The sequence below is a fragment of the Pristiophorus japonicus genome, chromosome 16 (genome assembly GCF_044704955.1).
Source record: "Pristiophorus japonicus isolate sPriJap1 chromosome 16, sPriJap1.hap1, whole genome shotgun sequence".
In the NCBI taxonomy this organism is placed as follows: domain Eukaryota; kingdom Metazoa; phylum Chordata; class Chondrichthyes; family Pristiophoridae; genus Pristiophorus; species Pristiophorus japonicus.
Window position 1 is genome coordinate 5,432,766 of NC_091992.1, and position 27,444 is coordinate 5,460,209.

At 53.7% G+C, this 27,444-nt stretch overlaps 1 protein-coding gene across 1 annotated transcript in view; it reads left to right on the forward strand.

Annotated features, from left to right (window-relative positions):
- The window catches only part of ppm1da (protein phosphatase, Mg2+/Mn2+ dependent, 1Da), a 31,633-nt gene extending 12,194 nt beyond the window's left edge, over window positions 1–19,439 (forward strand). Inside the window, exons 2-6 of the mRNA XM_070856930.1 lie at window positions 5,095–5,326; window positions 5,499–5,623; window positions 8,669–8,859; window positions 11,856–12,095; window positions 15,563–19,439. Coding sequence (XP_070713031.1) covers window positions 5,095–5,326; window positions 5,499–5,623; window positions 8,669–8,859; window positions 11,856–12,095; window positions 15,563–16,081 — 1,307 coding nt within the window. The 3' untranslated portion in view covers window positions 16,082–19,439. The remainder of the gene's footprint in view (window positions 1–5,094; window positions 5,327–5,498; window positions 5,624–8,668; window positions 8,860–11,855; window positions 12,096–15,562) is intronic.
- Window positions 19,440–27,444: the final 8,005 nt, after the last annotated feature.

The following is a 27,444-nucleotide window of genomic DNA, read 5'->3' on the forward strand; positions in this document are numbered from 1 at the left end:
AGTACTGGTGGGTACAGGTCTGTCACTGTATAACACTGGGGTACAGTACTGGTGGGTACAGGTCTGTCACTAACACTGGGGTACAGTACTGGTGGGTACAGGTCTGTCACTGTATAACACTGCGGTACAGTACTGGTGGGTACAGGTGTGTCACTGTACAACACTGGTACAGTACTGGTGGGTACAGGTCTGTCACTGTATAACACTGGGGTACAGTACTGCTGGGTACAGGTCTGTCACTGTATAACACTGGGGTACAGTACTGGTGGGTACAGGTCTGTCACTGTATAACACTGGGGTACAGTACTGGTGGGTACAGGTGTGTCACTGTATAACACTGGGATACAGTACTGGTGAGTACAGGTCTGTCACTATATAACACTGGGGTACAGTACTGGTGGGTACAGGTCTGTCACTGTATAACACTGGGGTACAGTACTGGTGGGTACAGGTCTGTCACTGTATAACACGGGTACAGTACTGGTGAGTACAGGTCTGTCACTGTAACACTGGGGTACAGTACTGGGGCTACAGGTCTGTCACTGAGGGTGGGAGCGAGTTGAGGAGCTGAATGAAGAATATTGCACTAGAAGCGTTGACTCGCTACACGGTGATGAATGGTGCTCCTGAACCCCATGATGCTGTGCTTTTCTGTGACGGACGCCAATGGTGGGTTGACAGAGGTGGAGGATACGCACGGCCGGGTTTGGACAGATCCAGAGTTCACGGTGCTGGGGGGGGGCGGGTTTAGAGATGGGGAGGAGTGAAAATTCTAGGATAGAGCTGTGTGGTCTCCTGGGAGCGACGACAAACCAGGTTTTAAAAACCCAGGGCAATACTGGAACATTCCTCTCCAACCCATTTAAGAAAGACTTGAGTTTATATATCGACTTCCACATTGTCTGGATATCCCAAAGCGCTTTACAGCCAATGAAGTACTTTTTGAAGTGTAGTCACTGTTGCAATGTAGGAAACTCGGCAGCCAATTTTCACACAGCAAGCTCCCACACAGCAATGTGATATTGACCAGATAATCTGTTTGCGGGAGAACTCCCCTGCTCTTTGAAATAGTGGCCATGGGATATTTTACATCCACCTGAGAGCAGCCTGGGGAGAGCTCCCTGCTCTTTGCACCGGGGACTTGAGCACAAAAAACAATCTAGGCTGACACCACTTGGTTTAACTTCTCATCCAAAAGACGGCACCTCCGGCAGTGCAGCACTCCCGCAGTACTGCACTGGGAATGTCCGCCTAGATTTTTGTGCTCAAGACTCTGGAGTGGGACTTGAGCCTGCTCAAGTCACTGTTTATTCTTGTGTGTGATTAACTGCAGCCTCATTCCATCCTGGAGCTGACGTCAGACAATTGATGTCTATCGTATTTGTGGGGCGGTGCCAGCCAGGAATGCAGGCAGAGGCCGGTTAGACCGGTGTTTCTAGCTCCTGCGGTTGTCGAAAGCTCAGTCATGTGCCTGGAGATTCGGTAAACCTGCCGTGGTCACGTGTAGCAAATCCCTCCATAGCCTCGCCTCGCCCCTCCCTATCTCTGTAACCTCTTCCAGACCTGAGATCTCTGCGCTCCTCCAATTCTGGCCTCTTGAGCGTCCCCGATTTTAATCGTCCCACCATTGGCGGCCGTGCCTTCAGCTGCCTGGGCCCCAAGCTCTGAAATTCCCTCCCTAAACACCTCCGCGCCTCTTTTTTAAGACGCTCCTTAAAACCCAGCTGTTTGATCAAGCCGTTGGTCACCTGTCCCAAGCACCCCGTGTGGCTCGGTGTTGGATCCTGTGCCGCTGCGGAGGGGGAAGCGAGCCCGGATTCCCGGGACAAGCCGGGTTGCCGGCCAGTGATGTCGCGGCGTCTGGGCAGCGAGTGAGAGGGAGCCAGCGGATGCGAGTTATACTGCCGCCTCCGCGCCGCTCTCTGGCCCGGGGAAACGGGCAGGTCTGTGCGGCACACCGCCGATCTGCTCGCTGTCGCAGCGCCCTCCTGACCCTGGGACCTTCGCCGGCTCGAAGCCCAGGGCGGGGTGGGGCTGTTGCCTCCCTCCGTGCTCTCGCCGCCCTGGTGCCCGCCGGGTGGCCTGACTCACCCCCTCGCCACCCCACCCCACAGTTGCATTGTGCAGTTTGCGTCGCTGGGAGTCTGAATCAGTCCCTGCCTTCGTCACAGCCCAGTCTCCGACTGTAGAACAGGGACATTACAACAGCGACCACACTTCAAAAAGTACTTCATTGGCTGTGAAGCGCTTTGGGACGACCCAGGGCGCTATAGAAATGCAAGTTTGTTTGATCTGCGAGTGACATGGGGGATGGGCAATAAATGCCGGCCTGGTCAGCAATGCTTGCCTCCCGGGAAGGAATAATATTTTTAAACCACAGTTGGGCTTGCCGGTGTTTGTGGATTGAAGGCCGGCTGGTGTGGCTCACGTCCCCGGGGGTGGGGGGGGGGCGCGCGTGGGGGAGAAAGAAAGAGAGGGAGTGTGTCACGGCACGGCTACACGCTCCGTTCTCTCCTCCTCGCCCTGCAGGGTCACACCCAACGCCTCTCGCACCCACAGCACCTCCCCACTTCCTGACTCGGTCTCTACTGCCTCTGACTGGCTTCCTCCTCGGGGTGTGTCAGCACAGGCTTCCCCACCTCCCCCCACACTCGCTTACTCTTTCTCCTCTCTTTTCCCCCCCCACACACACACACATTCCCCTTCTCTCCCCTCCAATAACACCCTATGACGAAAGAGAGACTTGCATTTATATAGCGATATCGCGCCTTTCGTGACCTCTGGTCGTCCCAAAGCGCTTTACAGCCAATGAAGTACTTTCTGAAGTGCCGTCACTGTTGTAATGTGGGAAACATGGCAGTCAATTTGCGCACAGCAAGCTCCCACAAACAGCAATGTGATAATAACCTGAGAATCTGTTTTAGTGATGTTGGTTGAGGGATAAATATTAGCCCCAGGACACCGGGGATAACTCCCCCTGCTCTTCTTCAAAATAGTGCCATGGGATCTTTTACATCCACCTGAGAGAGCAGAAGGGGCCTCGGTTTAATGTCTCATCCGAAAAACTGCCCCTCCGACGGGGCGGCGCTCCCTCAGCACTGCACTGGGAGTGTCGGCCTGGATTTTGCGCTCGAGACCCTGGGAGCGGACAGTCCAACCCACGACCTTCTGACACCGCGCAGGCTGAGAGAGCTGGCCCTGGCCCAGTCCCGGGGCACGGGACGTGGGACCCGTTGCCCAGCCGGAGAAGGGAGTGGCCGGGCCATGCTGGATCGCGGGCACTGGCTCTGCCTACAACTGCAAGCAATCTTTAAACAGCCCTCTCTCTCCCCGCCCCCTGTGTGCAGCAGGGATGTGGGTTTTCAGAGCTCTGTCGAGTGTTGGGTTTCCGAGGGTGTGGCGTTGTGTTTGCATTCTACCACCGAGAGCCTCGACAACAGTCTGAGTCAGCAACACCAACAACTTGTACTTGTATAGCGCCTTTAACGCAGTGAAATGTCCCGAGGCGCTTCACAGGAATATTATGAGATTTAAAAATTTGACACCGAGCCGCATAAGGAGAAATTAGCGCAGGTGACCAAAAGCTTGGTCACAGAGGTAGGTTTTAAGGAGCATCTTGAAGGAGGTAGAGAGGTTTAGGCAGGGAGTTCCACAGCTTGGGGCCCAGGCAACAGAAGGCACATAAGAAATAGGAGCAGGAGTAGGCCATACTGCGTGCAGTTTTGGTCTCCGTGTTTACGAAAGGATACACTTGCTTTGGAGGCAGTTCAGAGAAAGGTTCACTCGGTTGATTCCGGGGATGAGGGGGTTGACTTATGAGGAAAGGTTGAGGAGGTTGGGCCTCAACTCATTGGAGCTCAGAAGAATGAGGTGATCTTATCGAAACGTATAAGATTGAGGGGGCTTGACAAGGTGGATGCAGAGAGGATGTTTCCACTGCTGGGGGAGACTAGAACTAGAGGGCATGATCTTGGAATAAGGGGCCGCTCATTTAAAACTGAGATGAGGAGGAATTTCTTCTGAGGGTTGTGGATCTGTGGAATCACCGCCTGCTGTACCTGCATGCCAACTTTCAATGGCTGATGTACCATGACACCCAGGTCTCGTTGCACCTCCCCTTCTCCTAAGCTGTCGCCATTCAGACAATCTGCCTTCCTGTTTTTGCCACCAAAGTGGATAACCTCACGTTTATCCACATTATACTGCATCTGCCATGCATTTGCCCACTCACCTAACCTGTCCAAGTCACCCTGCAGCCTCTTGGCATCCTCCTCACAACTCACACCGCCACCCAGCTTAGTGTCATCTGCAAACTTGGAGATATTACACTCAATTCCTTCATCTAAATCATTGATGTATATTGTAAATAGCTGGGGTCCCAGCACTGAGCCCTGCGGCACCCCACTAGTCACTGCCTGCCGTTCTGAAAAGGACCCGTTTATCCAGACTCTCTGCTTCCTGTCTGCCAACCAGTTCTCTATCCACGTTAGTACATTACCCCCAATACCATGTGCTTTAATTTTGCACACCAATCTCTTGTGTGGGACCTTGTCAAAAGCCTTTTGAAGGTCCAAATACACCACATCCACTGGTTCTCCCTTGTCCACTCTGCTAGTTAAATCCTCAAAAAATTCCAGAAGATTTGTCAAGCATGATTTCCCCTTCATAAATCCATGCTGACTTGGACCGATCCTGTCACTGCTTTCCAAATGCGCTGCTATTTCATCCTTAATGATTGATTCCAACATTTTCCTCACTACTGATGTCCGGCTAACCGGTCTATAATTCCCTGTTTTCTCTCTTCCCTCCTTTTTTTTTAAAAAAACGTGGTGTTACATTAGCGACCCTCCAGAATTCGGCGATTGTGACCTCTCGTGACCTCTCGTGAAACACTGGTTTTAAAATCCTGCAATAGTTCTCTCTTCTCCCCCCCCCCACCCCGAGTATAACGGTGGGGAGGGGGGGACCCGCGGGTGGCGGGATGGTTGGATGGGGCGTGGCGCGGGTTCTTTGCCCACACAGGTCTGACGGTTCTCTCTCTTCCCCCCCCCTCCCCCTCTCTCTCCCCTCCCCCTCTCTTCCCCTCCCCCGCAGCGGACTGGCCAAAGACGATGACGGGACTGCCCAGCACGTCTGGCACCACGGCCAGCGTGGTGATCATCTGCCGCGACAAGATGTACGTGGCGCACGTGGGCGACTCTGGCGTGGTGCTGGGCGCCCAGGGCGGGGCGCGGAGCGAGGCTGGCGTGCGGGCCCTGGAGGTGACGCAGGATCACAAACCCGAGCTGCCCAAGGAGAAGGAACGGATCGAGGGGCTCGGCGGGAGGTAAATAACACGAGTGGGGCGCGCTCCCTCCTCCTCTCCCTTTCTCTCTCTCTCGCTCCCTCTCGGTGCTCTGCCACTGCGGTTGATTTGAAGTCCGTGTCTGATAGTGTCGGAGCCAGACCGGGTTTTAATTATGTTCCGTCGCTCTCTCTCTCTCCCCATCCCCTGGCAGCGTCATCAACAAGTCGGGAGTGAACCGCGTGGTGTGGAAGAGGCCGCGTCTGACCCACAATGGCCCCGTCAGGCGGAGCACTGTCATCGACCAGATCCCTTTCCTGGCCGTGGCCAGAGCGCTGGGTGAGTTATTGGGGGCGGGGGGCGAGCTGTGCCAATAATACACTGGGGGTGGGGGGGAGCTGTGCCAATAATACACGGGGGGGGGGTGGGGGGGGGGGCAAGCGAGCTGTGCCAATAATACACTGGGGGTGGGGGGGAGCTGTGCCAATAATACACTGGGGGTGGGGGGGGAGCTGTGCCAATAATACACTGGGAGAGAGAGCTGTGCCAATAATACACTGGGGGTGGGGAGGAGCTGTGCCAATAATACACTGGGGGTGGGGAGGAGCTGTGCCAATAATACACTGGGGGTGGGGGGGAGCTGTGCCAATAATACACTGGGGGTGGGGGGGAGCTGTGCCAATAATACACTGGGAGAGAGAGCTGTGCCAATAATACACTGGGGGTGGGGGGGAGCTGTGCCAATAATACACTGGGGGTGGGGGGAGAGCTGTGCCAATAATACACTGGGCGGTGGGGGGGGGGGAGAGCTGTGCCAATAATACATTGGGCGGGGGGGGGGGGGGGGAGAGCTGTGCCAATAATACACTGGGGGGGGGGGGGGGGGAGAGCTGTGCCAATAATACACTGGGCGGGGGACTGCTGCAGACCCAGCCCGATAGAGGCTGGATTATTTCCACAGTACAGTGAGTGGAAGATAGTTACAGAAAAGACAGATTTGCATTTATATAGCGCCTTTCACAACCTCGGGATGTCTCAAAGTGCTTTACAGCCAATGAAGTCCTTTTGGAGTGTAGTCACTTGTTGTAATGTGGAAAATGCAGCAGCCAATTTGTGCACAGCAAGCTCCCACAAACAGCAATGTGATAATGACCAGATAATCTGTTTGTGATATTGATTGAGGGATAAATATTGGCCCCAGGACACCGGGGAGCACTCCCCCGCTTGTCTTCGAAATAGTGCCATGGGATCTTTTACGTCTGCCTGAGAGGGCAGACGGGGCCTCGGTTTAACGTCTCATCCGAAAGACGGCCCCTCCGAAGTCACTCCGTTGTATAGAGCGGCTCACCACATTGTCTCACCACATTGTCTCGAGGGTAGTCAGAGATGGTCAATAAATGCCAGCCTTGCCGGTGACACCCACATCCCAGGAACGAATAAATAAAACATCGCTGCTCCCGACGCAGCTCGAAATCAGCTGTTCGAAGTAGTATTAAAAAAAAGTGAAGGGGGGGGGGGTGGAGAGGAACGTGGGGGGCATAGGGCCACCACCACGGGCTGTTACGGACATGAGTGCTGAGACCCCGCAGTATAACAGCCTCTCAGTGCATTGGCTTCGATGGGATAAGATCAGCCCCCCTCACCCCACCCCTGCTGAAAAGTGCGCGTGCGGAACGCTGTACGAGGCCTTCCACAGTCTAATAGTCGGGCTGCTGAGGCCATGGTATAAAAGGTGGCTGCAACCCCCCCCCCCCCCCCAACCCTGCCCCCGTCACATAGCTCGCCGTCTAGGCTGGCACGGCAGCCAAGGCTAGCCTCACGGCTGTCGCTGCCCCATCAGGGGGCTTAAGGGTTGGGGGGTGGGGGGGAAGGCAGAAGAGGGGGTGCTGGGGAGGAATGAAACCAAACTTCTCGCTTCTCAGTCTCAAAAGGAAAACATTTTTTGGTGGGAGGGAGGGAGGCTCTGTCGGAATCCGAGCTGCGGCTTGCCTTGCTGCCTGTGTGGGATGATGTTGAAGGACGGGGAGAGCCGGGAGGCCTTGTCTGTGGAACTTGTCTGGGCTTGTTGTCCCTGCCTCGGCACTGCCGTCTGGTCCGTGTGGGCTGCTACCACCTGGTGGCGGTTCACTGCATTGCGCCAGCCAGCTCCTCGGTTTCACCCTCTGCATCAGTTCCGTCGCCCTCTTGTGGCAGCAGGAGGGGAGCACCACCGTCATCAACGTCATCATCGGCAGTCCCTCGAAATCGAGGATGACTTGCTTCCATTCTGAGTTCTCAGGTGACTGAACAGTCCAATATGGGAATTACAGTCTCTGTCACAGGTGGGACAGACAGTGGTTGAGGAAAGGGGTGGGTGGGACAGGTTTGCCGCACGCTCCTTACGCTGCCTGCGCTTGGTTTCTGCACGCTCTCGGCGACGAGACTCGAGGTGCTCAGCGCCCTCCCGGATGCACTTCCTCCACTTCGGGTGGTCTTTGGCCAGGGATTCCCAGGTGTCGATGGGGATGTTGCATTTTATCAAGGAGGCTTTGAAGGTGTCCCTGTAACGTTTCCTCTGCCCACCTGGGGCTCGTTTGCCGTGAAGGAGTTCCGAGTCGAGCGCTTGCTTTGGGGAGTCTCGTGTCGGGGGACATGCGGACAATGTGGCCCTGCCCAGCGGAGCTGATCGAGTGTGGTCAGTGCTTCGATGCTGGGGATGTTGGCCTGGTCGAGGACGCTAACGTTGGTGCGTCTGTCCTCCCAGGGGATTTGCAGGATCTTGCGGAGACATCGTTGGTGGTATTTCTCCAGCGATTTGAGGTGTCTACTGTATATGATCCACGTTTCTGAGCCATACAGGAGGGCGGGTATCACTACAGCCCTGTAGACCATGAGCTTAGTGGCAGATTTGGGAGCTTGATCCTCGAACACTCTTTTCCTCAGGCGGCCGAAGGCTGCAGTGGGGACGGTGTTGAAGGCCTGTGGAACCCCACTGGAAACAGCCTTCCAGTCGCAAAAACACCCATCGGCCATTACCCTTTGCTTCCTGCCTCTGAAAGCAAGGGACCGAGTACTGAGCCCTGCAACTTGTTGTAGCTGGAGTATAAACCATAACTCGTCCTCTACACAGCCACGTGACTGGGAAGTTGTACACGGGATGGTATTACGGGGGTAAGCGCTGTACTGACTGGGCGTGTGGGGAGGGGAGGGGAGGGAGGAAGGTGGGGAGACCGAGGGGTGGCAAGTGTCTGACAACTGTTTGCGACCACTTAAAGCTCGCTCCGAGGGGTTTGAGTCGCGGCCCGCTGCTCTCTGCCGCCGGCGAGGTGGTTGTTGGCCGACCAGCAAACAGCGGGGAGCCTCTCCTGGGGTGTTTTATCATCTTGTCCGTTTTCTGTCCCGCAGGTGACCTGTGGAGTTACGATTTTTACAGCGGCGAGTTTGTGGTATCACCGGAACCGGACACCAGTGTTCACACCATCAACTGCCACGACCACAAGTACATCATCCTCGGCAGTGACGGGCTGTGGAATATGATCCCCTCCCAGGACGCTGTCACCATCTGCCACGATAATGAGGACCGGAAGCGATTGCTGGTGAGAATTTGTGGCTTTCCCCACATCCCCATAGGAATGAGGAACAGGAGCAGGCCATTCAGTCCCTCATTCAATGAGATCACGGCTGATCTGCACCTCAACTCCATATACCCACCCTTACCCCATATCCCTTAATACCGTTGTGGGTTCAAGTCCCATTCCAGGGACTTGAGCACATAAATCTAGGCTGACACTCCCAGTGCAGTACTGAGGGCGTGCTGCACTGTCGGAGGGGCGGTACTGAGGGAGTGCCGCACTGTCGGAGGGGCAGTACTGAGGGAGCGCCGCACTGTTGGAGGGGCAGTACTGAGGGAGCGCCGCACTGTCGGAGGGGCAGTACTGAGGGAGCGCCGCACTGTCGGAGGGGCAGTACTGAGGGAGTGCCGCACTGTCGGAGGGGCAGTACTGAGGGAGCGCCGCACTGTCGGAGGGGCAGTACTGAGGGCGTGCTGCACTGTCGGAGGGGTAGTACTGAGGGAGCGCCGCACTGTCGGAGGGGCAGTACTGAGGGAGCGCTGCACTGTCGGAGGGGCAGTACTGAGGGCGTGCTGCACTGTCGGAGGTGCCGTCTTTCGGACGTAAAAAATCCCAGGGCACTATTTTGAAGCAAAGCAGGGGAGTTATCCCCGGTGTCCTGGGACCAATATTTATCCCTCAATCAACATCACTAAAACAGATTATCTGGTCATTATCACATTGCTGTTTAGAAACATAGAAATTTACAACGCAGAAGGAGGCCATTCCGGCCCATCGTGTCATCGTCGGCCGACAAAGAGCCACACGGCCCTCGGTCAGCAGCCCTAAAGGTTACATATAAACCTATGAACAATGACGGAAAGGCAAAGAGCACCCGGCCCAACCAGTCCGCCCCACCACAACTGCGACACCCCTTACACTAAAACATTCTACACTCCACCCCAGTGTGGGAGCTTGTGGGGGGAGACCTAAACTAGGGAACATCAATATAAGATCGTCACCAATAAATCCAATCGGGAATTCAGAAGAAAAGAGGGGTGAGAATGTGGAACTCGCTGCCACAGGGAGTGGTTGAGGTGAATAGTATCTATGTATTTAAGGGGAGGCTGGATAAACATATGGGGGAGAAGGGAATAGAGGGTTATGCTGATAGAGTTAGATGAGGAAAGACAGGAGGAGGCTCGAGTGGAGCATATGGAACGTATATTTATATAGCGCCTTTAATGTAGTAAAATGTCCCAAGACGCTTCACAGGAGCGTTATAAAATAAAATTGACACTGAGCCACATAGGGAGATATTGGGACAGGTGTTTGGTCAGAGGTTGGTTTTACGGAGCGTCTTAAAGGAAGGAGGGAGAGAGGGGTTTAGAGAGGAGGGAGGGTGAGCGAGCGAGGCGGGAGCGACGCGGAGAGCATCGATGCATTTAAGGGGAAGTTGGATAAACGCAGGAGGGAGAAAGGAAATAGAACAAGAGTCCCTTCGAGCTGCAGCAAGTTAGGACTTGTGACCAAAACTACAGCACAGTCGCCCGATTTAAAAGCAGCATGATTTCCCCCAGCACAACGCCGTGAGTGGAGAACATAAGAAACAGGAGCAGGAGTCGGCCATTCGGCCCCTCGAGCCTGCTCCACCATTTAATACGATTATGGCTGATCTGATCCTGGCCTCAACTCCACTTAAGACTGAGAGACAGTTTATTAACTGAGAAGGGAATAAGGGGTTCTGGGGAGCGGGCAGGGAAGTGGAGCGGAGTCATGATCAGATCAGCCAAGATCGTTTGGGGCCATATGGCTTACTCCTGCTCCTATTTCTTATATCTTGTGTCTTGTGTTCCCTGCCCGTTCCCCATAAACCCTTGACTCCCCTATCATTCAGAACAACAACGTGTATTTATATAGCGCCTTTAACGTAGTGCAACGTCCCACGGTGCTTCACAGGAGTATTATGACACCGAGCCGCATAAGGAGAAATTAGCGCAGGTGACCAAAAGTTTGGTTAAAGAGGTAGGTTTTAAGGAGCATCTTTGGAGGAAAGAGAGGCGGAGAGGTTTCGGGAGGGAGTTCCAGAGCTTGGGGTCCAAGTAGCTGAAGGCACGACCGCCAACGATTGAGCGATTACAGATCATCATCATAGGCAGTCCCTCGGAATTGAGGAAGACTTGCTTCCGCTCTTAACATGAGTTCTTGGGTGACACTACAGTCCAATACGAGAACCACAGTCCCTGTCACAGGTGGGACAGATAGTCATTGAGGGAAGGGGTGGGTGTGACTGGTTTGCCGCACGCTCCTTCCGCTGCCTGCGCTTGTATTCTGCATGCTCTCGGTGATGAGACTCGAGGTGCTCAGCGCCCTCCCGGATGCCCTTCCTTCACTTCGGGCGGTCTTTGGCCAGGGACTCCCAGGTGTCAGTGGGGATGTTGCATTTTACGACGAGATTCAACACCGCCTCCAGTGCGCCAGTGCAGCCTTGGGCTGCCTGAGGAAAAGAGACCAGTCCCTCAAAACTCCCACAAAACTCGTGGTCTACAGGGCTGTAGTAATATCCACCCTCCTGTATGGCTCAGAAGCATGGACCATGTACAGTAGACACCAAGTCGCTGGAGAAACACCACCGGCGATGTCTCCGCAAGATCCGACAAATCCCCTGGGAGGACAGACGCACCAACATCAGCGTCCTCGTCCAGGCCAACATCCCCAGCATTGAAGCACTGACCACACTCGATCAGCTCCGCTGGGCGGGCCACATTGTCCGCATGCCTGACGCGAGACTCCCGAAGCAATAACTCGACCAAGAACTCCTTCATGGCAAGCGAGCCCCAGGTGGGCAGAGAAAACAGAGTTACGATGATCGTAAGATCATAACATCGATCCCAGTCGCTCACTGCAGTGTGGGTGGGGAGGGGGGGTGGGGAGGGGGGGTAATTAACCCTGTCAGCTCCGTTTCTGGACGGGAGTTGTGGTGTCCCGTCACGTGGCTGTAATATTAACCTACCTTTTGCTTCCTGTTCCCGTTGTGACAGGAGGAGGCTGGACCGACGGGTGCCAGGCTGCTGGTCACCCGCGCCCTGGGCCGGTGGCGGCAGCGGATGCTGCGCGCCGACAACACCAGCGCCGTGGTGATCTGCATCGAGCCGCCCTCGCCGGGCTGCGAGCGCCTTGGTGCCGAGGGGCTGCAGCTCAATCTGACCGACGACCTCACCCATCACGCCGAGGATTCCGGCCACTCCCCGCCGTCCCCCTGCGCCACGCCGCCACTGAAGGTAAGCGTGTCCCGCGGGCAGTGTAACACGCCTGGCGCTCGCGTCGCGTTTCGCCCTCTGAGCGTTCCGGCTGTGTCCGGATTTCCCCGTGAGCCGCACAACCCGGGCCGACGCTCCCAGTGCAGTACTGAGGGAGCGCCGCGCTGTCGGAGGGGCTGTACTGAGGGAGCGCCGCACTGTCGGAGGGGCAGTACTGAGGGAGCCCCGCACTGTCGGAGGGGCAGTACTGAGGGAGCGCCGCACTGTCGGAGGGGCAGTACTGAGGGAGCGCCGCGCTGTCGGAGGGGCAGTACTGAGGGAGTGCCGTACTGTCGGAGGGGCAGTACTGAGGGAGTGCCGTACTGTCGGAGGGGCGGTGCTGAGGGAGTGCCGTGCTGTCGGAGGGGCAGTACTGAGGGAGTGCCGCGCTGTCGGAGGGGCAGTACTGAGGGAGTGCTGCACTGTCGGAGGGGCAGTACTGAGGGAGTGCCGTGCTGTCGGAGGGGCAGTACTGAGGGAGTGCCGCGCTGTCGGAGGGGCAGTACTGAGGGAGTGCCGTGCTGTCGGAGGGGCAGTACTGAGGGAGTGCCGCGCTGTCGGAGGGGCAGTACTGAGGGAGCGCCGTACTGTCGGAGGGGCGGTACTGAGGGAGATTGCACTGTCGGAGGGGCAGTACTGAGGGAGCGCCGCGCTGTCGGAGGGGCGGTGCTGAGGGAGTGCTGCACTGTCGGAGGGGCGGTACTGAGGGAGTGCCGCACTGTCGGAGGGGCAGTACTGAGGGAGCGTCGCACTGTCGGAAGGGCGGTACTGAGGGAGCGCTCTTCTGAGGGAGTGCCGCACTGTCGGAGGGCCAGTACTGAGGGAGTGCCGCACTGTCGGAGGGGCGGTACTGAGGGAGTGCCGCACTGTCAGAGGGGCGGTACTGAGGGAGCGCCGCGCTGTCGGAGGGGCAGTACTGAGGGAGCGCCGCGCTGTCGGAGGGGCAGTACTGAGGGAGTGCTGCACTGTCGGAGAGGCAATACTGAGGGAGCGCCGCGCTGTCGGAGGGGCGGTACTGAGGGAGTGCCGCGCTGTCGGAGGGGCGGTACTGAGGGAGTGCCGCACTGTCGGAGGGGCGGTACTGAGGGAGTGCAGTACTGAGGGAGATTGCACTGTCTGAGGGGTGGTACTGAGTGAGTATTGCACTGTCTGAGGGGTGGTACTGAGGGAGTATTGCACTGTCTGAGGGGCGGTACTGAGGGAGTGCCACACTGTCGGAGGGGCAGTACTGAGGGAGATTGCACTGTCGGAGGGGCGGTACTGAGGGAGTATTGCACTGTCGGAGGGGCGGTACTGAGGGAGTATTGCACTGTCTGAGGGGCAGTACTGAGGGAGCGCAGCGCTGTCGGAGGGGCAGTACTGAGGGAGCGCTGCAATGTCAGAGGCTGTCTTTCGGGTGGGGTGTTTAATTGAGTCTGCTCTCAATCGCGATGCAAAAGATCCCACGGCCACTAATCGAAGAAGAACAAGGGAGTTATCCCCAGTGTCCTGAGGCCCAATATTTATCCCTCAACCAACATCTTCCAAAACAGATTATCTGCTCATTATCTCATTGCAGTTTGTGGGAGCTTGCTGTGCGCAAATTGGGTGCCGCGTTTCCCACATTACAAGAAGTGACTGCAATTCGAAAAGTACTTCATTGGCTGTAAGAGTGTTTTGGGATGTCCTATATAAATGCCAGTCTTCCTTTATTCTGAGGGGGCTTGACAGGGTAGGTGCAGAGAGGATGTTTCCCCTCGTGGGGGAATTGAGAACTAGGGGGCCTAGTTTCAGAATAAGGGATCGCCCATTTAAAACTGAGATGAGGAGGAATTTCTTCTCTGAGGGTTGTAAATCTGTGGAATTCTCTGCCCCAGAGAGTTGTGGAGGTTGAGTCATTGAATATATTTAAGGCAGAGATAGACAGATTTTTGAGCGATAAGGGTTATGGGGAGCGGGCAGGGAAATGGAGCTGAGTCCATGATCAGATCAGCCATGATATTGAATGGCGGAGGGGCCAAAAGGCTGACTCCTGCTCCTATTTCTTGTAGAAACATAGAAATTTACAGCGCAGAAGGAGGCCATTTCGGCCCAGCGTGTCCGTGCCGGCCGACAAAGAGCCACACGGCCCTTGGTCAGCAGCCCTAAAAGTTACTTATGAACAATGACGGAAAGGCAAAGAGCACCCAGCCCAACCAGTTCGCCTCACACAACTGCGACACCTTATACTGAGGCCACACCTGGAATACTGTGTGCAGTTTTTGCCATGTATGTAACCTTCATGTAACAACACTGCAATACTGTATATACGTAGGAAATGCACACCTTGACCACAGGGGGTGAACTTGTGGGAGACACTCCTCACCTGGTCATCCAGGTATATAAAGGGAGGTCCCACGCAGGGTCATCACTTCTTGGTCCTGTGAATAAAGGTTCAGGTCATGGAGTGACCTTGTCCACAGAATGTGCCTCGTGTGGATTTGTGGTGTTAGAAACATAGAAACATAGAAAATAGGTGCAGGAGTAGGCCATTCGGCCCTTCTAGCCTGCACCGCCATTCAATGAGTTCATGGCTGAACATGCAACTTCAGTACCCCATTGTTGTGTAAGGACTTTACATTGGCGACGAGAAACGGGAATCAACGACCCAGGAGAATGGCCACCGGCAGCACAGATGAACGGTACTGTGTTGGTGTGGACTGGGACGATTTCATTGAGAGGCTCCAGCAGAGTTTTGTCACGAGGACTGGCTGGGAGACGCAGCGGCCGTCAAGCGAAGGGCTCACCTGCTGACCAGCTGTGGACCTAAGACTTACGCGCTCATGTTAGGGGGATCAAGGGGTATGGCGAGAAAGCAGGAATGGGGTACTGAAGTTGCATGTTTAGCCATGAACTCATTGAATGGCGGTGCAGGCTAGAAGGGCCGAATGGCCTACTCCTGCACCTATTTTCTATGTTTCTATATAACCTTCTACACTCCACCCCAACCGGAGCCATGTGATCTCCTGGGAGAGGCAACAGTCGGATTTAAAAACCCAGGCCAATTGAGGGGGAAAAAAACTGGGCCCATTCAGGCGATCAAAACTAGTCTAGGAGTTAGATATAGTCCTTACTACTAGGGGGATCAAGGGGTATGGTGAGAAAGCAGGAATGGGGTACTGAAGTTGCATGTTCAGCCATGAACTCATTGAATGGCGGTGCAGGCTCGAAGGGCCGAATGGCCTGCTCCTGCACCTATTTTCTATGTTTCTATCACCCTGGCCGTATTCGATTCCCTGCAGTACTTACCATTATATCTGCGCTGGTCAACGAAAGGTCATCCAGTTTAATCCCAATTAACCAGCTCTAGGGCCGTAACCCTGCAGGTTACTGCACTTTAAGTGCCCATCCAACCATCTCTTAAAATGTTCGATAACTAACGTTGCCGTCTCTCTCTCTCTCTCTTTCCCCTTCTCCCCCGCCCCGTGCAGGTTTCGGACGACTTGTCTCCGCGCTGGTTCTGCTCCGGTTTCGTACCTGTGCTGACGAGGAGGGACGCGCGGTGCGGGAGGTGCTCGCCTCCGCTGCCCGCCATCGCCACGGAGCCGGGGGGCGGAGCAGCCGGCGAGAACCGGGAGGGGCGGTGGAGGGCGTCCTGGGCCGGCGGAGGAGGAGGAGGAGGAGGAGGAGGAAGGGCCTCGCCCCCGGGGCCGGACTGGGGGAGGGCTGGCGCCGGCGGCTTCAAGCGGACGTTGGAGGAGCTGAACGGAGCGGCGCCGGTTCCGGCCGCCAAGAGACTGAAGCCCCGCCCCGGGCGCGGGAGTGGGGCGGCGGCGGCGGGCATGGCGGTGACCGCGGGGGGGGCGGCCAAGGCCGCGGCGGGCAGCCCGGGGGCCGGCTCGAGGCGGCGTCACCCCGAGAAGCAAGTGACGCGGCGGAGTCTGAGGGGTCAGCGTAGACTGAGGAACCCCCTGCTGCTGCAGCACAGGAAGAGCGTGTGTGTGTGCTGATGGGCAGCGGGACGCACACCGCGGGGGGCTGGGGGGCGGGGGGCAAGGTCGATGGGCCCCTGACGCCAATTAATTCATTATTTTAAAATCTGTAAAGAAAAACAACAAAAAAAAAGAAAGATGCCATCGACACTCGATTCCGTGGATGTTTGTACGGTTTAGTTTTTTTTGGTTTGTAAAATAGCAATATTCCTGCACCGTTTTACCGGTATTTTATTTTTTATTACCCCCCCCCCCCCTCACCCTGTGCGTCGGCCTGAGGGAATGTAGCACGCTCTGTAACTCTCTCCTCCCACCCCACTCCTCCCTCCGACATCATCTTTAAGAATTATAAAGTTTTGGATACTTGAGTGACCCGGTTGTTTCACCCTGTCCCCTCCTCCCCTTGTGCTTGACCAGATGTCCTCTCTACCTCCCCCGCTCTCTCTTCTTCCTCTCCCCCCCCCCCCCCCCCCCCCCCCCGCCATGCCCCGGCTGAGCTGTGGGAAGACATGATCCCGAGACCCGTGGGGCTTGTCGCCAATTCTTGCCGATCCCGGAGCAAGATCCGGCCCACCGGGCGTCAAATCGCCGAATGCTTGGCGTGTGGGAACCCTGGCAACGACTGGGGGGGGTGGGGGGCGTCTGTTTGCCGCTGCCCTGTGAGATGTGGTTAATGGGCGGTTCTGGACTGGCGGGAAAGGGCCAGTGGGGGAGGGGGTACACGATCGTGTGGTTACTCCCGATTGGTGCACTTTGCGGCATGCGGTGCCCGTTAACCACGAACGTTCCGGTCCACCATTGGTCCAATCGAAATGGAAGGGCCACTCAATTTCCCCCCCCCCCCCTCCCCCCCAGTGACGGCCTGGCGCTGTGCGGCTTGTGGCGGGATCGAGATGAATGGCGAGTGGATCGAGATGAATGGCGAGTGGATCGATCGATTGATCACTGGTGCTTGAATCCAGCTCCCCTGTCCGCGGCGCGGCCCATCCCTCCCGTCAAGGGCAACCGTTTGGTTTTGCCATTGGCTCAGTTACTGCACCGAAAGTACGCTGCGCGACCCGTGGGCGCTTGAGCTGAACGATCGCTCTCTCGCGGAATGTCGTCGCGCAGGAGATTGCGGGCTGCTGTTGCCTCTCTCCGCCACCTGTACCACCTGTCGGATTAGCCGGCGAGTCTTGGAGCGGGATTCCTGCCCATGCCCACCCCCCCCCCCCCACCTCCATCCCATCCTTCGGACCCCAACACCTATTTTAATTTTTAAGTGTACAAAAATCTGTTTTAACCTGTCTCGCCCTTTTGTGGGTATTTTTTAACCAATTAATATTTTGTCCGGGAATTTCCCCAGGCAGCACATTGTCACGCTGCAAAAAAAAAAATGTATTAATTAAAAGAAAGTTTTACATGAATTACCCGAGTCACACTTGGAGCCAGTTCCGCTGTCTGGGTCAAGGCAGGGTTTAAATGCCGTGCATTCCTTTTGGTGACCAGCTTGTGCTTTTTTTTAAAAAAGACTCATTCAGCGGGTCGTTTTATCGAGTTCCGACATTCCGCGAGTCCTCGGCCTTTGTGGCCGAGGCGTCAAAACATTTGCCATTGTGTGTGTTTTTGTTTCGGTCCGCTCACGTGAGCGTGTTTTCTGTCGTCCTTCGGCCTTTCAATGCCCGGGAAGCTCGGCATGGCTCCTCTTGTCTCTGAGGTGACCAATCCGGCAAAAGGGCTGCACCTTTCACCATGCAGCAAGTTACACGGGATTACATCGGATATACGGCGCAGAGACAGGCCATTCGGCCCAACCAGTCCATGCCGGCGTTTATGCTCCACTCGAGCCGCCTCCCGTCTTTCCTCATCTAAATCTATCCGCATAACCCTCTCTTCCCGTCTCCCTCATGTACTTATCCAGCTCCCCCTTAAATGCATCGATACTATTCGCTTCAACTCCTCCCTGTGGCAGCGAGTTCCACATTCTCACCGCTCTCTGGGTAAAGAAGTTTCTCCTGAATTCCCCATAGGATTTCTTGGTGACTATCTTATACTTATATTGATGGCCTCTAGTTATGCTCTTCCCCACAAGTGGAAACATTCTCTCTGTCACAACCTTTCATCATTTTAAAGACCTCTATTAGGTCGCGCCCCTCAGCCTTCTCTTTTCAAGAGAAAAGAGACCCATCCTGTTCAATCCTGGTAGAAACATAGAAAATAGGTGCAGGAGTAGGCCATTCAGCCCTTCGAGCCTGCACCACCATTCAATACGATCATGGCTGATCATGCAACTTCAGTACTCCATTCCTGCTTTCTCTCCATACCCCTTGATCCCTTTAGCCGTAAGGACCACATCTAACTCCCATTTGAATATATCTATCGAACTGGCCTCAACAATTCTCTGCGGTAGAGAATTCCACAGGTTCATAATTCTCTGAGTGAAGAAGTTTCTCCTCATCTCGGTCCTATATGGTTTACCCCTTATTCTTAGACTGTGACCCCTGGTTCTGGACTTCCCCAACATCGGGAACATTCTTCCTGCATCTAACCTGTCCAATCCCGTCAGAATTTGATACGTTTCTATGAGATCCCCTCTCATCCTTCTAAATTCGAGTGAATATAAGCCTAGTCGATCCAGTCTTCTTATGTCAGTCCAGCCATCCCGGAATCGAGTCTGGTGAACCTTCGCTGCACTCCCTCAACAGCAAAAATGTCCTTCCTCAGCTGGGTGTGTACCTTTGCATTTCTGCGAGCATAATGTTGGTACGCTCGAGCATTGCTAAATTAGAAGCAGTTTGGCTTCCAGAGCCCCGCACTCCTCAATTCCTAAATGACCAATCGCCGGCCAGTCTGTTCATGTTGGCATTTTATTAATATAAAACGTGGCTAGAAGGGGGAAGCACTTAAAGCAGCATGTTGCTTGGCTCACGGTTGTGTGGGGAAGGCAGTGGGGAGTGAAGGAAGCGTCTGTCTGTAAACCCAGCTGTTGGCCGCGCTGGGTTACAAAATCTCGCCTCTCGGGGGGGGGGCCCCGCGATCCCACCGAATAGCGGGATGAGGGCTGGAGGGGGCCGAATGGCCTCTTCCTGATCCAGAGCTTGTTTATATATTTTTTTTAACCATGGTGGGGGGAAGAGGGCGAGAGAGGAACTGAAGATTGCGCGGTGTGTCGCCAATCTAGTCACTCGGACCGGTTGTTGGGGGAGGGAGGGAGAGGGCTCATTACTCTTCATCTTACGTACTGATGGTGCTGCTACCTTTACAAATGGGAATTTTACTAATTTTGTATTAATATATATATATGTGTGTGTATATATATATATATATATTTGAAAGCTCTGTTTCCAAATAATTAGCCTCTCGTTACTCTACTGTTTCGCTAAATAAAATGATTGCTCTCGCTTATCGGATCCAGCGTTGTCATTATCCCCCCCCCCCCCCCCCCCCCAAGCCGGATATGGGGTGCGTTTCAATCCATGTCAGCCGTAGCTCAGTGGGCAGCGCTCTCGCCTGAGTCAGAAAGTTGTGGGTTCAAATCCCACTCCAGGGACGTGAGCACAAAAATCCAGGCTGACACTCCAGTGCAATACTGAGGGAGCGCCCGCACTGTCGGAGGGTCAGTACTGAGGGAGCGCCCGCACTGTCGGAGGGGCCGTCTTTCGGATGAGACATTAAACCGAGGCCCCGTCTGCTTTCTCGGGTGGATGTAAAAGATCCCACGGCACTATTTCGAAGAAGAGCAGGGGAGTTATCCCCGGATTCCTGGCCAATATTTATCCCTCGATCAACATAAACAAAAAGAACAGGTTATCGGGACATCATCACATTTCTGTTTGTGGGAGCTTGCTGTGCACGAATTAGCTGCCGCGTGTCCTACATTACAACAGTGACGACAGTCTAAAAATGCTTCATGGGCAGTAAAGCGCTTTGAGACTTCCAGTGGTCGTGAAAAGCACTATATAAATGCAAGTCTATTTTCATTGTCAAGGTGGGCAGGAGTGTGGACTGCTAATGGTGGGGACTTTTCTCAAACAGCGCTACTTCTAATTGGCGTGCGTTTCTCTTTTCGGAAGGACGGTGCGAGAGTTGTTGAGGTTTGGCTGCTACTCACTGCCCTGAAAGTACTTATTGAGAGCCCGCTTACCAGAACTGTTTGAGTGCTGATTGTTTTAAAGAATATGGTTTGTCAATCAGAGATCATTTTGATCCCTGTATTTTAAATCCGTTTTAGTTGAACACATATCTTACTCTGGTCTTTTCACATTACTGCACCATTACCGATCCTGTGGCTCAGTGGGCAGCACTCTCGCCTCCGTGTCAGAAAGTTTAGGGTTCAAGTCCCACTCCAGAGACTTGAGCACAAAAATCTCGGCTGACATGCCAGCGCAGTACTGAGGGAGCACTGCACTATCGGAGGTACTGTCTTTCGGATGAGACGTTCAACCGAGGCCCCGTCTGCTCTCTCGGGTGGATGTAAAAGATCCCATGGCACCATTTCGAAGAGCAGGGGGAGTTCTCTCCCCAGTGTCCGGGCCCATATTTATGCCTCAAACACCATCACTAAAAACACACTTATTGTGATCACATTGCTGCTCGTGGGAGCTTGCTGTGCACAAATTAGCTATCATGTATCCTACATTGTAATAGTTACTACACCTCAAAAGTATTTCATTGGCTGTAAAGTACTGTCATATAACATTAGAATTGGGAGCAGGAGTAGGCCATACACCCCTTCCAGCCTGCTCCACCATTCAATAAGATCATGGCTGATCTTTGACCTCAACTCTACTTTCCCACCTATTCCCCCATTGGCTTATTTGACCACAAGTGGCCACACAACAACAACAACTTGCATTTATATAGCGTAATTTAACGTAACACAACATCTCAAGGAGTGTAAAGCAGGCAACATTTGACACCGAGCCACAGAAGGAGATATTAGGGCAGGTAACGAAAAGGTAGGTGTTAAGGAGTATCTTAAAGGAGAGAGAGGTTTATGGAGGGAATCCCAAAGCTTGGGGCCCAGGCAGCGGAAGGCATATAGCCGCCAATGGTGGAGCGATGAAAATCAGGGATGCACCAGAGGCCAAAGTTAGAGGAGGGCAGAGATCTTGGGGGTGGGGGGCCGGAGGACATTAGAGAGAGACGGAGGGGTGAGGCCAATGGAGGTATTTGAACGCAAGGATGAGAATTTTAAAATCGAGGCGTTGCTTAACTTGGAGCCAATGTAGATCAGCAGCACGGGATGGCGGAGGGAAGTTTCAAACCAGGATTACCGGACGGTGAGCATGCATCATTTTCCATCTTTTCAGCCCAGCCCTCGACTAATTGTAGCATAGCGCCCATAACAGGCAATGGGGATTGAACTTTGGATGTTCCTGATCATCACTGGGAGTGTCTGAGTACTCGGGAGAGCTAACACACGTCCTTTTCACGTCCCACATATGGTCGCAAAGCTAATATTAAGCGTTGATTTGGGAATGCCGTGATTATACGATGCACGAGCTCTACCTTCGAGGGAGAAGGGAGAGCTGGGAGGCATGAAAGTGCGGCATAAAGGCCCAGGTTCATATCTAAGCTGGGAAAACAGCTGAGGCAATTCAATTAGCCTCAGTACCGCTGTGTTAGGGAGGGTTCTGGCTCAATGTGTGAGGCCCCTCATGACCTCTTTGTAATATTACAAATTACTTTGCAGAAACAGGCCATAAGAACATAAGAAATAGGAGCAGGAGTAGGCTATGCGGCCCCTCGAGCCTGCTCCGCCATTCAATAAGATCATGGCTGATCTGATCATGGACTCAGCTCCACTTCCCCGCCTGCTCCCCATAACCCCTTATCCCCTTATTGTTTAAGAAACTATCTATTTCTGTCTTAAATTTATTCAATGTCCCAGCTTCCGCAGCTCTCCAAGGCAGCGAATTCCAGATTTACAACCCTCTGAGAGAAGAAACTTCTCTTCATTTCAGTTTTGAATGGGCGGCCCCTTATTCTAAGATCATGCCCTTTAATTCTAGTCTCCCCCATCAGTGAAAACATCCTCTCTGCATTCACCTTGTCAAGCCCCCTCATAATCTTATACGTTTCGATAAGATCACCTCTCATTCTTCAGAATTCCAATGAGTAGAGGCCCAACATCCTCAACCTTTCTTCATAAGTCAACCCCTCATCCCTGGAATCAACCTCGTGAACCTCTGAACTGCCTCCAAAGCAAGTATATCCTTTCGTAAATATGGAAATCATAAACTGCACGCAGTATTCCAGGTGTGGCCTCACCAATACCTTGTATAGCTGTAACAAGACTTCCCTGCTTTTATACTCCATTCCCTTTGCAATAAAGGCCAAGATACCATTGGCCTTCCTGATCACTTGCTGTACCTGCATATATCCTTTTGTGTTTCATGCAGAAGTTGCCCCAGGTCCCACTGTACTGCAGCACTTTGCAATCTTTCTCCATTTAAATAATAACTTGCTCTTTGATTTTTTTCTGCCAAAGTGCATGACCTCACACTCTCCGACATACACCAAATTTTTGCCCACTCACTTAGCCTGTCTATGTCTTTTTGCAGATTTTTTGTGTCCTCACACATTGCTTTTCCTCCCATCTTTGTATCATCAGCAAACTGGGCTACGTTACACTCAGTCCTTTCTTCCAAGTCGTTAATATAGATTGTAAATAGTTGGGGTCCCAGCACTGATCCCTGCGGCACCTCACTAGTTACTGGTTGCCAACCAGAGAATGAACCGTTTATACCGACTCTGTTTTCTGTTAGCCAATCCTCTATCCATGCTAATATCTTACCCCCCAATCCTGTGAACTTTTATCTTGTGCAGTAACCTTTTATGTGGCACCTTGTCAAATGCCTTCTGGAAGTCCAAATACACCACATCCACTGGTTCCCCTTCATCCACCCTGTTTGTTACATCCTCCAGCAAATTTGTCAAACATGACTTCCTCTTCATAAATCCATGCTGACTCTGCCTGACTGAATTTAGCTTTTCCAAATGTCCTGCTACTGCTTCTTTAATAATGGACTCCAACATTTTCCCAACCACAGATGTTAGGCTAACTGGTCTATAGTTTCCTGCTTTTTGTCTGCCTCCTTTTTTAAATAGGGGCGTTACATTTGCAGTTTTCCAATCTAGCATTCGGCCCAACAGGTCCGTGCCGGTGTTTATGCTCCACACCAACCTCCTCCCACCTTTGTTCATCCAACTCCATCACCAAATCCTTCTATTCCTTTCTCCCCCATGTGTTTATCCAGTTTCCCCTTAAATGCATCGATACTATTCGCCTCAACCCCTCCCTGTGGCAGCGAGTTCCACATTCTCACCATTCTGGGTAAAGAAGTTTCTCCTGAATTCCCGATTGGATTTATTTGCGACAATCTTATATTTAGGGCCCCTAATTCTGGTTTTGCCTGCAAGTGGGAACATCTTCTCTACGTCCACCCTATCGAAGAGCTCTAAGGGGTGTTCTAATCGAGGTGTTTAAGATGATTAAAGGAGTTGATTGGGTAGCTAGAGAGAAATTATTTCATCTGGTGGGGGGGGGGGAGTCTAGAACAAGGGGGCGTGACCTTAAAATTAGCCAGGCCGTTCAGGGGTGCTGTCAGGAAGCACTTCTTCACACAAGGAATGAGACTTCAGTTACAGTGATAGACTGGAGAAGTTGCCGTTGTTCTCCTTCGAGCAGAGAAGGTTGAGAGGAGATTTGATGGAGCTGTTCAAAATCATGAAGGGTCTGGACATGGTAGATAGAGAGAAACTGTTCCCATTGGTGGAAGGGTCGAGAACCAGAGGGCACAGATTTATGATTGGCAAAAGAACCAAAGGCGATGTAAGAAAAAGCTTTTTTACACAGCGAGTGATTAAGATCTGGAATGCGCTACTTGAAAAGGTGGTGGAGGCAGACTCAATTTTATCTTTCAAGAGGGAATTGGATAGGTATCTGAAGGAAAATAAATTGCAAGGCTACAGGGAAAGGGCGGGGAGTCGGACTAGCTGAGAGTTAGCACGAGCTCAACAGGCGCATGGCCTTCCATGCTGTAACCATTCTATGATTCTATGATAATGACCAGATAATCGTTTATTTTGTTATGTTGATCACGGGATAAATATTGGCCAGGACACCGGGGATAACTTCCCCGCTCTTTGAAATAGTGCCATGGGATCTTTTACGTCCACCTGAAAGAGCAGTTGGGGCCTCGGTTTATTATCATTATTATAGGCAGTCCCTCGAAATCAAGGAAGATTCTCTCAAAGTGAGTTCTCAAAGTTACTGAACAGTCCAATACGGGAATTACAGTCTCTGTTACAGGTGGGACAGACAGTGGTTGAAGGAAAGGGTGGGTGGGGAGTCTGGTTTGCTGCACGCTCCTTCTGCTGCCTGCGCATGATTTCTGCATGCTCTCGGCCACGAGACTCGAGGTGCTCAACGCCATCCCAGATGCACTTCCTCCACTTAGGGTGGTCTCAGACCAGGGATTTCCAGGAGTTGGTGGGGATGTTGCACTTTATCAAGGAGGCTTTGAGGGTGTCCTTGAAGCATTTCCTCTGCCCACCTGGGGCTCGCCTGCCGTGTAGGAGTTCAGAGTCATTATCATCATCATAGGCAGTCCCTCGGAATCAAGGAAGACTTGCTTCCACTCTAAAAATGAGTCCTTAGGTGGCTGAACAGTCCAATACAAGAACCACAGTCCCCGTCACAGGTGGGACAGATAGTCTTTGGGGAAAGGGGTAGGTGGGACTGGTTTGCCACACGTTCTTTTCGCTGTCTGCACTTGATTTCTGCATGCTCTCGGCAATGAGACTCGAGGTGCTCAGTGTCCTCCCCGATGCAATTCCTCCACATAGGGCGGTCTTTGGCCAGGGACTCTCAGGTGTCGGTGGAGATGTTGCATTTTATCAGGGAGGTTTTGAGGGTATCCTTGTAACGTTTCCTCTGCCCACCTTTGACTCGTTTGCCCTGAAAGAGTTCCGTGGAGAGCGCTTGCTTTGGGAGTCTCGTGTCAGCCATGATCTTATTGAATGGTGGTGCAGGCTCGAAGGGCCGAATGACCTACTCCTGCACCTATTTTCTATGTTTCTATGTTTCTATGTCTGGCATGCAAATAATGTGGCCTGCCCAGCGGAGCTAATCGAGTGTGATCAGTGCTTCAATGCTGGGGATGTTGGCCTGGTCGAGGACGCTAACGTTGGTGCATCTGTCCTCCCAGGGGTTTGCAGGATCTTGCGGAGACATCGTTGGTGGTATTTCTCCAGCAACTTGAGGTGTCTACTGTACATGGTCCATGTCTCTGAGCCGTACAGGAGGGCGGGTGTTACTACAGCCCTGTAGACCTTGAGCTTGGTGGCAGATTTGAGGGCCTTGTCTTCGAACACTCTTTTCCTCAGGCGGCCGAAGGCTGCATTGGAGGCGGTGTTGAATCTCGTCGTCAATGTCTGCTCTTGCTAATAAGAGGCTCCCGAGGTATGGGAAATGGTCCACGTTGTCCAGAGCCGTGCCGTGGATCTTGATGACTGGGGGGCAATGCTGTGTGGCGGGGACAGGTTGGTGGAGGACCTTTGTCTTGCGGATGTCTAGCGTAAGGCCCATGCTTTCGTACGTCTCAGTAAATATGTTGACTATGACTTGGAGTTCAGCCTCTATGTGCGCAGATGCAGGCGTCGTCCGCTTACTGTAGCTCGAAGACAGAGGTTGGGGTGATCTTGGACCTGGCCTGGAGACGACGAAGGTTGAACAAGTTCCCACTGGTTCTGCAGTTTAGTTCCACTCCAGCGGGGAGCTTGTTGACTGTGAGGTGGAGCATGGCAGCGAGGAAGATTGAGAAGAGGGTTTTGGGGCAATGACGCAGCCCTGTTTGACTCCGGTCTGGACGTGGATTGGGTCTGTAATGGACCCGTTTGTAAGGATCAGGGCTTGCATGTCGTCGTGGAGCAGGCGGAGGATGGTGAGGAACTTTTGGGGGCATCCGAAAGGGAGGAGGGCGCTCCATAGACCCTCGCGGTTGATGGTGTCAAAGGTCGAAGAGCTGGTGCTGTTCCCTGCATTTTTCCTGCAGCTGTCGTGCTGTAAAAATCATGTCCGTTGTACCCCGTAGGAGATGAAATCCGCACTGTAACTCCGGGAGGAGCTCCTCAGCCACAGGGAGTTCCGAGTAGAGCACTTGCTTAGGGAGTCTCGTGTCAAGCACGTGGATGATTTAACGTCTCATCTGAAAGACGGCATCTCCGACAGTGCAGCATTCCCTCAGCACCGCACTGGAGTGTTGACCTCGATTTTCTGTGCTGAAGTTCCTAGTCACAACCTTCTGACTCAGGCGAGGGTGCAACCCACTTATCATCATCATCATCATAGGCAGTCCCTCGAATCGAGGATGACTTGCTTCCACGTCAAAAAGTTCACATGATGGACCGAAAATTCCAGGTCCGAACTAAATCTTGAAGGATGGACGATGCCTGTGCTTGGATTTTTTTTTTAACGTGTGGTGGCCGTTGCACACCAGCCATCACATGGGTTGACAGAGCTAGGTGTTGGCCCAGCAGCAAGGATTACCCAGGACGACTGGAGACCAGCTTTGCTGCACGGACCTAGTCCGCGCACATATCGCAGTGTGGGCTGGTCCGTGCTGCCCCTGGGCCCTCGCCTCTCCTGGGACCCGATCACGTCCTTCGACAATCTTTCGCCGCTCCTTCGCTCCGACCTCGCCGCTCCTGCGGTACCTGCCCACGTTCCAATCACCGGCCGACCTGGACTGAGCCACGGGTGGCACCGTAATTGGCAGTGGCCGGAGCGAGGACACCTGTCACTCCCGGTGATTGGCAGTGGGCGGGGCTAGAACACCTGTCACTCCCGGTGATTGGCAGTGGGCGGGGCTAGGACACCTGTCACTGCCGGTGATTGGCAGTGGGCGGGGCTAGGACACCTGTCACTCCCGGTGATTGGCAGTGGGCGGAGCTATAACACCTGTCACTCTCGGTGATTGGCACTGGGCGGGGCTAGAACACCTGTCACTCTCGGTGATTGGCAGTGGGCGGCGCTAGAACACCTGTCACTCTCGGTGATTGGCAGTGGGCGGGGCTAGAACACATGTCACTCTCGGTGATTGGCACTGGGCGGGGCTAGAACACCTGTCACTCCCGGTGATTGGCAGTGGGCGGGGCTAGAACATCTGTCATTCCTGGTGATTGGCAGTGGGCGGGCCTAGAACACATGTCACTCCCGGTGATTGGCAGCGGGCGGGGCCAGAACACATGTCACTCCCGGTGATTGGCAGTGGGCGGGGCTAGAACACCTGTCACTCCCGGTGATTGGCAGTAGGCGGCGCCCACCTGCCAGTCAGTGGCACTGGGCGGGTCCACATACCGGTGATGTGACAGTGGACGGGGCCATATGCCGGTGA